Source organism: Brassica oleracea, chromosome C7 (genome assembly GCF_000695525.1).
Source record: "Brassica oleracea var. oleracea cultivar TO1000 chromosome C7, BOL, whole genome shotgun sequence".
Lineage (NCBI taxonomy): Eukaryota > Viridiplantae > Streptophyta > Magnoliopsida > Brassicales > Brassicaceae > Brassica > Brassica oleracea.
In genome coordinates this window covers 22848675-22858565 of record NC_027754.1, presented here as the reverse complement: position 1 = coordinate 22858565, position 9891 = coordinate 22848675, and the positions used below count along the sequence as shown (strand labels likewise).

General features: G+C 41.3%; 2 protein-coding genes across 3 annotated transcripts in view; one reads left to right on the top strand and one right to left on the bottom strand.

The window, feature by feature from the left end:
• LOC106306358 overlaps positions 1-219 on the bottom strand; it is a 1958-nt gene extending 1739 nt beyond the window's left edge. The window contains exon 1 of one of the 2 annotated variants that reach the window (XM_013742946.1): positions 20-219. The gene's annotated coding sequence lies outside the window, so the exon portion shown is untranslated. The remainder of the gene's footprint in view (positions 1-19) is intronic. The other variant, XM_013742947.1, reaches the window with a different exon arrangement.
• A 480-nt stretch (positions 220-699) lies between these two features.
• Positions 700-2980, top strand: LOC106302871. Its single transcript, XM_013739279.1, is given in 10 exon segments — positions 700-1432; positions 1435-1550; positions 1621-1707; positions 1787-1819; positions 1821-1919; positions 1999-2130; positions 2232-2297; positions 2382-2447; positions 2450-2500; positions 2669-2980. Coding segments are annotated over 10 exon segments (1509 nt in total). The 3' UTR covers positions 2795-2980.
• The last annotated feature ends 6911 nt before the right edge of the window (positions 2981-9891 follow it).

Genomic DNA, 9891 nt, shown 5'->3' with positions numbered 1-9891 from the left:
GGGGGGGGGGGGGGGGGGGGGGGTAACCGAACCTAAGAGTCTAACCACGGCTGGGTAAGGAACCAGTGCTTGGCGCGAAATGAATCTGAATCCAAATCGACCAGAGACGGAGACGAAAACCCTATCCTTTTTTTTTTGTTTTTCTCGATTTGAATTTGAGAGAGAGAGAGAGGAAGGAAAAAAAAGAGAGGAATAATTGGATGAGAAAAAAATGGAGAGGGTAAGGTCTATATTTAAAGACGCGTGATCCGCCGCATAAGCCTATGCTTACGTTTGTGGGGAGAGGGAATAATTGCGAAAATGAAAACCCTAATCGTTAGATATCTTTTTCTTAAGGGCTACTTTCGTCTCTTCCCATAATCTCCGTGTAAACTCGGTCCTAGATTGCTACCTCATCTGAAATACCCTATCTCTCTCTTGTTATTGGGCTTAATCTAATTTAAGGCCCAATTGAATATGGATTAATGAGTCTTGTCCCTAAAATCTTCTACGGGCGTATCCACCACGTGTTTAAATCGTCTCTAACTTCTAATCGATGGGTGGGTATCTAATAAAGCCACATGTACTTTGTGAAAACTTAACGTACTCGCTCGATCTTCTCCTCCACCAAATATACCCTTTACTTTGGTCTAATCTCGCTAAATTTCGTCTTCACCGTTTCCTCTCCGATCAATCTGATCGAATTATCGCCGATCAGCGATGCAAGAGGGAGATTACAGTTCGTATTATCACCACCAGTACCCTCAGTATCCAAACGCTTCCCCTAATCCTAATCCTAATCAGTCAGAGCACTTACGCGTTTGCTTCGGAGGTTATGGCGCTGATTACTCTTAAAATTGCCCTCCTTACGGACAAAACACAGATCATCATGCCCCTCCTTCAGCTCCCGCGGCACAACCGCCTCCTCCTTCTCCTCCGGCGACTTCTCTAAACCCTAATTCTTATTCAGCCTTCAACCAGCCTCCCACATATCATCCACCGGTATCACCTTACGGATCGCTCACCCCATATCAGCAATCCGCCACGCCGCCCATGTATTATCCTCCCTTCGATCAGCATCAGACCTCTGCCTATCCTCCTCTTTCTTCTGCACCCGCGCCTAACCCTAACCCCCCGCAGTACTCATCCTCTCTGTACTCCGCACCTCCTTACACTGGCGGAGGATCTTCCATCCCTCCTTCGTATGAAAAGCCATACGACAAGGGAGGAGCAGATCGGATTATCTATACGGAAAACGATCTGAGAGCGGAGGTTACCCCCCCTTCTTTCGATGATTCATACGGAGATGGAGTCTTTGCTTACTCGGGAGGCAAAGTGGATCCCTACGGGTCTCCTCGTGGAACGGCGCCCAAGTCATCGAATTCGACTTTGTTTGATGATTATGGAAGATCCATTAGCCTTTCTTCAGGTAGAGACTCCTCTGCTGGCTCAAATCTGCTAAGATCATCAGAGCTGTCCCCAAGGCTGATGTGCAGGAAGGTGTCCAAAAGTTTTGTGTCAAGTTGTTGGCGGAGACCTACGGACAGACCACAACTGATGTTCTTTGTCAGGTAGACGGTTCTGCTCTTGAGTAAAGGCTGTTGCTTTTTAGTTTATGGGGTGTCTGTTTTGTGGTAGCAGATTGGTTTGGATGGCCTTCGTATGCTTGATCCAAGTACTAGCCCAACTTTGAGGATATATCTTCTTGAGAACATTACAAGATGCGAAGTAAGAAATTAAGCTACCTTCTTTAGTGTTGCTATTTGAATGAATGAGAGAGTCTTATATATGTTTCTTTTCTATCCAGAAACTAGATTCTTCTATTATAGCTTTTTGGTCTTAAGACTCCGGTGAATATTGAAGCTAAACGTATCAGACTGCAATCAAATAGTTACACCACCAACACACTTCTGGACACTGTGACAGCTGCAATGTTTCAGGTTCCTAGACATGCATGTTTTGTGTCATTATGCTTTCGGCTTGTTTATGCATTATATATTTTATGATGGTGGGTTTTAGGCCAAGGAGATTTGGGGAAGTAGTAGGCCTCCCGTCTCGGCAAAGCTGGTCGAACAATCTACTGAGAAGAAGAAAGGATAGAGTGATTGGATGAACATTATAAAGTCTGTAAATGAGGAGAAAGATCATTGGGTAGGGTTTTCTCGTTTCTTTTTGAAATAAAAACATCAACCATTCTCATCTTTCGCGCTTAGGTATTTGGTTGTTCTCACTTCATTTGTATCTGGGTTCAGGTTCCTGATGAAGCTGTTTCGAAGTGTACATTATGTGGTTCAGATTTCGGTGCATTCAATCTAAGGGTATTGTTTCTCCCCCCGATCTTCTAATCTGGAATTAAGTGCCATGTTGGGACTGACAAACCTTATGGACTATTTTTATCTCAGCATCACTGCAGAAACTGTGGTGACGTGTTCTGTGACAAGTGTACTCAAGGTAGGATTGCTCTCAGCCTCTCACTGCAGAGGAGAATGCTCCCCAAATCCGTGTCTTCGACCGGTGCATGGTATGCTCTACTCATTTTTTTCCTTAAGTTGAGGAACGATGTTCCATGGATTTCTGAGGACTGTGGTTGGCTGTTATAGTTAAAAAGTAAATTTGGACTGATGAACTTGTTATGTCAGAGTAGTCCTTTTAAGTTCAATAAGTGATGTTACTTAATATGAACCTGCAGGCAGAAGTGTCGCAAAGGTTGAGTTATGCCAAGGAATCTGCTAGCAGGAATGTGAGCGTGCAGAGCTATGGGGACCTCGCTAGAAAGTTACTGGTTAACTTAATAATCTCGAGATTTTTTTATTGAACTTGACGAGTATGAATTGGAGTTTATATAATTGGTTTCTGATTTTGTGGATATGTTTGCCACATGAGGAACTGGAGAAGAACCGCAGGTCTCCGTCATCTGGTAATTCACAATGTTTAATATAGTTCATTGTTTTGATGTTGATTTTTCGAGTCAGTAAAAACGGGGCGGTCCTCATAGATATAATCACTCGTGTCAGTGTGTATGATCATCTTGCAAATACATTAACGAAATAGCTAGATAAATGGTTGATAATCTTACCATGGATCTATGAGATCTCTTCATTTGACATAATAGTAGGTGTTGGGGTCAAAATCGGTCACGAAGGAATCAATGTCTGAGAGTCCATTGTTGGGGTCGAAAACGGTTACGACGAAGTTAACGTCCAAATCCCCGCAGAATACAAGTATGTATTTACGAAACAAATCATGCTCGGTCAAGAAAACGTCGCAACGTATGTTACCGAGATAAAGCTTCGTTCGAATTCTATTTAGATCAAACATAAGCCATCGAAAACATACCCAGACCAGCTACGGATAAGTCCGAGTATGACGATCAGACCACAGATGAACCAAGCTCGGTCATTACGCAACTACCGCACATGCACGCTGTCTGGTCGCTACGTAGCGACCGAGCTTGGCTCGAGCTCGGTCGCTATGCCGAGCTCGGTCGCTACATAGCGACCGAGCGGGACGTAGCGACCGAGCGTCTGTTCCGCTCGGTCGCTACGTAGCGACCGAGCTCTTCTGAAACGTTGATACGACATTAGTCCATGCATTCTCGTCTACCCTTCGATGCTATCTCCCGAAGACCGTAGCGAACCCATTTCATGTTTCCCGCCATTCTAAGTCATCGATCAAACTTTACGGTAAAAACCGCTGAAAGTTCGTTCTTTATCGAAAGAAGTCGTAATAAACGCTTCGAGTCAGAAGACGGCCCAAAGGGACCTAAGACATTACTCGAGGTCCAACTTACGATTTCTTAACTAACAGCCCGTAAGCCGCATGACGGTTTACGCTTGGTTCGCAAGGAAAGATAAATGTTAAGTTTCCGCGGATAAATACGAAATTTTGAAGATAATTACGAAGATCGGAAAAAATGAAATATCTTCATTTTTATGCTATGACGGCTTAAGGGCAGAAGAGGAAAAGCGTAAACCGACATAGGAGCCAGTATATAAGGAGTCCTAGGCGAGAGACATGGAGAAGGACTTTTCTCAGAGCAAACTTAGCACTTAGGGCAATTAGACAATTTTTCGTTTTTGTTATTCGAGCTGCGACTCAATTAGGTTTAGCCGCCTTATCAGTTAAACGTATGAGATTTGATCATTTGTTATTGAATTGTGTTTGATTACAATGAAATAAGTTGTTGGTCGTGTCTCATGTGGGTGTTGCTTCCCCTTTGTGTGTGTATATGAAAGTCTTTCGAGTGATGAATAGTCTCGTTTCTCTCTGATGACTGATTGTTTGTTTAAATGTCTGACCATTTAGATGCTCCGAGAGATTAAATTAAACATTATGATTTCATTGTGTTCATGTGAAAGCTAGATATAAAGTGGGAAACTTGGCCTTTTCTATGGTTCTATAGTATAACATTTATATATCTATACGAGCTGATCCTTAGTGTACTGCATATATTTTGCTACTTATTGATGATTATGGCCACCATGTCACCATTGAAATGAATTAAGTGCAACGTAGAGTCCATAACTCTGACGACGACAACAACGACAACAACAAAAGTCTACAACACCCATTTATAGTTTTATACTGTGGCCTTTAGAGGCAAAATAACCAAATCAAACCTAATCGATTATATATGTTTGATTGTTTCAAATTTAGCATTTTGAGTTTGCAACTCAAGGATAAACGTTTTAACGCAACATATCTAAACTAATTTGGTTTCACGTTTGTATGCAAACATACCATCTTCCTCTTTTTTTTTTGTCACAGAAATTTCATTACAGTAGAAAAGAGAGAGGCCCAAAAACGATGGCCCAACCCCAAGAGTTCAATACAAAGAAGAAAATGCATGTAAAGTCTGCTTAGCTATAATGTAGGCAATCAAGTTTTCAAATCGAGAGATGTGAGAAAACACGATTGTTGCAAAGCCAGAGGAGATCGAACGGATGTCAGAGACGATGCCAATGATTTCTTTGGACTGACTGTTACCGGAAATAGCTCTGATGAGCATTGAATTGACCCGGGAGACTATGTGAATCTCAAACATTCCAGAGAGCAAATTGGTCGGTGGGCTAGATAGTGGAGCGGTTGATGCTATCGCTGATTCCATCAGTGTATTTGAAGCAAGAACCGGCCATGGAGACTTGATTTCCTTAACCTGAGATAAGAACCCGAACAGACTTGATGGGCAACCCATTTTTGAGTTCACGCATTGACTCCATCTTCCAACATTACCGTGTTGGAGCCAGAGAGTTACGGAAACCAAACAAAAACACATTTCATCAGGCTGTATCAAGCTAAGCATGAGAGATAAATTCCAGGAGGTCCATGTGTGGCTGAGTTCAGCTTGGAATGGTTGGTTTGCTGTGGATGAGGAGACAAGGTAGAGCAGTGACAGCGAGCTGAGACCACGTACGCCGGAATCCCATGTTCAATATGCTCGGACCTTTTGAAAAACCGCATAGATGATACCGGAGTTGCAGGGATTGAACAGAAAGAACACCTTTGAGTTAGATTTATAGAGGCTGAGAAAATTTCAGATTCTGTTGGAGGTGATGAAAAGCTCTTGGCTATATTCAAAGGAGGGGTGGGAGCTGAGGCCAAACTGAGAACAAGGGCTCAGACATTACCGTATCGAGACCCACAGCTCTCATTGGACCCTAAACTGAACCGCAATCCTATTATTAAAATTTGAAAGCCCATACATAGAGGTCTGATGAAAATCTGTCAGTGAAGGTTCTTGGCCAAAAGCACCGGTGAATAGACGAGACGTAGATCTGGTTGGTGAAGCTCAACAAACGGCGGAGATGGCGGTTGCTCTGTCTCACGGTGAGTAGACCTGTGACGTTGGAGGAGAGGGATCTCGGGAACTCTAAACGCAAGCTCGAGGTGGGTGAGAAGCGGTGGAGCAGCAGTGGAGGGGCTTCACAAGTGGATGGTGGAGCTTCCGGATTGTGAAGGAGGGACTCGATCCGGTGGGTCCGGAGGCTCCGAAGTTGGACGGGGGTTGAGGTCTATGAGACGGGAGGTTCGCCAAGGAGAAGATCCTGGTTTGAGCTTCGAACGTTGAGTCATCGGTGTTGGGAGAGAAGATGGGGAGATGACCATCGGAGCAAACTCAGGAACGGCACGGAAGAGGAGGGGAAAACGCACACTTCAGAAGAAGGAGCAGTCACCGGAGAAGATGCCGGAGGGGGAGCTCATCCTGTAGTTGCGGCTAGGCCTGGGCATTTCGGATATCGGTTCGGTTCGGTTTGGGTATTTCAGGTTTCGGGTAGTTCAGATAGGGGCTAGAGGATTCATTTAGTACTTGACCTATTTTCGGTTCGGTTCAGATAGTTTCAGGTTCGGTTCGGATAGTTTCGGGTTCGGTTCGGATAGTTTCGGGTTCGGTTCAGATAGTAAATGTAGGAACCAGAAAAAATTCGGTTCTCATTTGGATCCGGTTCGGGTTCGGATAGTTCGGGTAGTTCGGATAATTTGGATAAAATATCGGTTATTTAGGGTAAAATATCAAATAATTATGATGATTTAGATAAAAAATTTGGATATTTCGGATTACTTTGGATATTTCTGATAAAACTATCCAGATAGTTTCAGATACTATCGGGTAGTTTGGATACTTTATAATAATTTAGTTATCCTCAACTATTTTTAGATTCTTTTAATAGAATTTTAAATTAAAATTATATATTTAGTGATGTTATATGTATATATAATTAATATTTTTATATATTCGGGTACCCGTTCGGTTATCGGTTCGGTTCCGGTTCGGTTCGGTTATTTCGGATATAAAAATATAGGAACCGCTCGGATATTTGAGGGTATTGGTCCGGTTTCGGTTTCGGGTATTTCGGTTCGGTTCGGTTCCGGTTCGGTTCTTCGGTTCCGGTTATTTTGTCCAGGCCTAGTTGCGGCCGTCTTGGTCTTCGTGCCAGAGAGAGGGCGAACTCAAACTTTGGATTTTTTACCATCTTCCTTTCTTGTATCATATTATGTGCAGTTGTACTACAGTCATGACTCACGTCTATAACATGCGTGCTAGAAATGGGGTAAATAGAATTCTCAAAGTATTATAAAACTTCAACAAACCCAGTATTCTTTTCGATACTTCTTCTTCCTCGAGCTCATGTTTGTGTGATCACTTGTTATTTTCGATACTTCTTCCTAGCTCGAGCCCGTGTTTTTGTGATATCTTGTTCAAGTTGTTATAAATAATAGGGAAGTTTACTCAAATATACAATATTTTAGGACAATTGACTAGAACCATACAGATCTTTTTTTTATTAGTGGCATTTTTTAAATACCAAGCGTGCCTTTTTTTTACGTTTTCAGAAAAAACGTATTTACAAGAATGCCATTACTTTTCGCTGCCCCGTAAGCAAAAACCCGGCGCCACGTAGGAATTCGGTTCCGTGTTTTCATTAAGTCAGCCGTAAATCACTACATACGTTGTTACAGCTGATTTATTGCTACGTGTCGGCTGAATTAATAAACACGGTTGATTTAAGAGGAAAATGCTGATTTAAGAACATAAGTCAGCCGCCCGGTACGGCTGATTTACAGAAATGTGGCTGATTTATGGGATAACGGCTGACTTACAGACACAAGTTACGGCTGACTTATACATCGACGGTTTGATTACTGGAATATTCAGCTGAGTTGTAGTTAAGACACGGCTGAGTTATGTTTCCGCGGCTGAGTTAATGAATATCGACTGACTGAGTTATTTATTTTACGGCTGACTAATGGGATGTTGTTACAGCTGAGTTTATATTTAATCTGCCGTAATAGGATGGATTAAAATTAAACTCAGCTTCTTTACGCCTGACTTATTAGCGAAAGATTAATTACTAGAATATCATTCGTTTGACGGCTGATTTATGTGACGATACTGCTGATTTATGGTTTTTCATCCTAATTACGGCTGATTTCGAATCAAAAGATTAATTATTGAACTAGTATCCACGGTTCGGCTGACTTACATTGTACATGAGGGCTGATTTACATAGGCTGAATTATATTTTCGTTTGTCGGCTGATTAACTAATTTTTCATGTCATCCGCCATGTCATCAACTCGGATTTGCTATGTCACTGCTAACGAACTACTTTACAACTAGGTTTGTGTGTGTTCATCTTTTTATTCATCTTCTTTATCTATCTATCTATCTTCTTCATCTTATTCTTCATCTTTCTCAGAGATCTAATGGATCCGGTAATTATTGTTTTCTGGTAACTGGATTAAGAAAAATAAATATGTATTCAACGCCGACAGTAGATGGTGTAGAGTTCTTTATTTAGATGAGAAAACAAAACATGAAGAATTCGCAAAGTCTGTACTCGATGATTACGGATTAAATGAATTGAGGCTGAGTTTTATGTATGGGTTTATGTTCTTTGCTATGCCATTATGTATGTAGAACAACATATTTATGTATGGGTTTATGTTAATGGTTTCGGCTGAGTTTTCGTTTAATTATGGCTGAGTAATCATTTAATTATGTCTGAGTTATCATTTAATTAAGTCTGAGATATTATCGTCTCGATGTTATAAAGGCCTCGATATTAGTTCTGAGCCGTATTTTCCACACTTCTGAAGCGCCATAATTAATTATCAACATGGTCAAATCAAGAAAGACGAAACGTCCCATTAAACGTTTAAATCAGTTTTTAAATACTAAAGTAATAAAAGACCTCAATATTAGTTCTTAGCCGTATTTTCCACACTTTTGACATATTTTCCACACTGAGCCGTCCCATTAATATTAACGGCTGAGTTATATTCTGAGTTAAGTAATAAAGTATTACCATCTCAATCTCTATGAAGGCCTCGATGTTATATTAACCAACATGGCTAAGTTATATCAACCATCATTGCTTAGTTATATTAACGTTACATTAATGGATAATTTTCTGATTCTTGAATTGCCTGAAGAGATTCAGGCGTTAGTGGTTGAACGTGTGGCCGGTAACTCCTTCCAAGATCTCTATGGCCTCAGAGCATCGTGCAAGTTGATCAAGGCATTAGCAGATCGGCGTAGTGTATGCCATTTTTACGATGTATTATCCGTTCCCTGTGGACATAATATGCCTGCTGAGTTGTTGAAAACATGCTACGCGGAGAGAAATCCAAGCACACTTTATATGAAGGGTGTACAGTTTTTCTTCACATTTAACATTCAGGAAGAAGGACTTGCTTTCATGAAGCTTGCAGCGAATGAAGGATATGAGCGTGCTGTGTATACATACGCAATGACTAGAAATTTTTTTTGGGGTGATGAGGAGTATTTTGCTCGTTTTACAAGGGAATCAGTTGATAGGATCGGGAAACTAGTTCGATCTCTAAAATGGGCATGGGGTTCTCTTCACGGTTACGAGTTTCGGGCAAAGAAGGACGAGTTCATTTCAACCATTGTTCCTTCGTTCTATAGTTGCCAATGTGTTCCTGTTTTGGAGCGAGATTGGGTCTTGTGGTTCGTTGAAAACAATAAGGGTGACAAAATGTGTAACCGCTGTTTCTGGATCAAAGAGGTGGGGCTCTTCTTCCGTGAGTTTGAACCGATGAGCGTGATTAGGGACACAAGGGAGTGGTGAAGATGTATTGTATTGAATCTTATCTTTTTTTAATGTACTTTGTTATGACATTATTATGGCTGGGTTATGTTTTAATTTACGGCTGGGTTGTCTTTTAATTACGGCTGATTTTTGTTTATGGCTTGGTTCTCTACAATTACGGCTGTGTTTTAATTTCATAATGACTGAGTTATCGTTAATTGGCAGTGTTATTTAAATACGACATGACTGAGTTATTTAAATTCGAGACGGCTGAGTTATTGTTACTTTAAGGCCGAGATAATACTAACTTGTTGGTTGAGTTTTGTAAAAAAATCCAAGATACGAGCAAGGAATCCGCA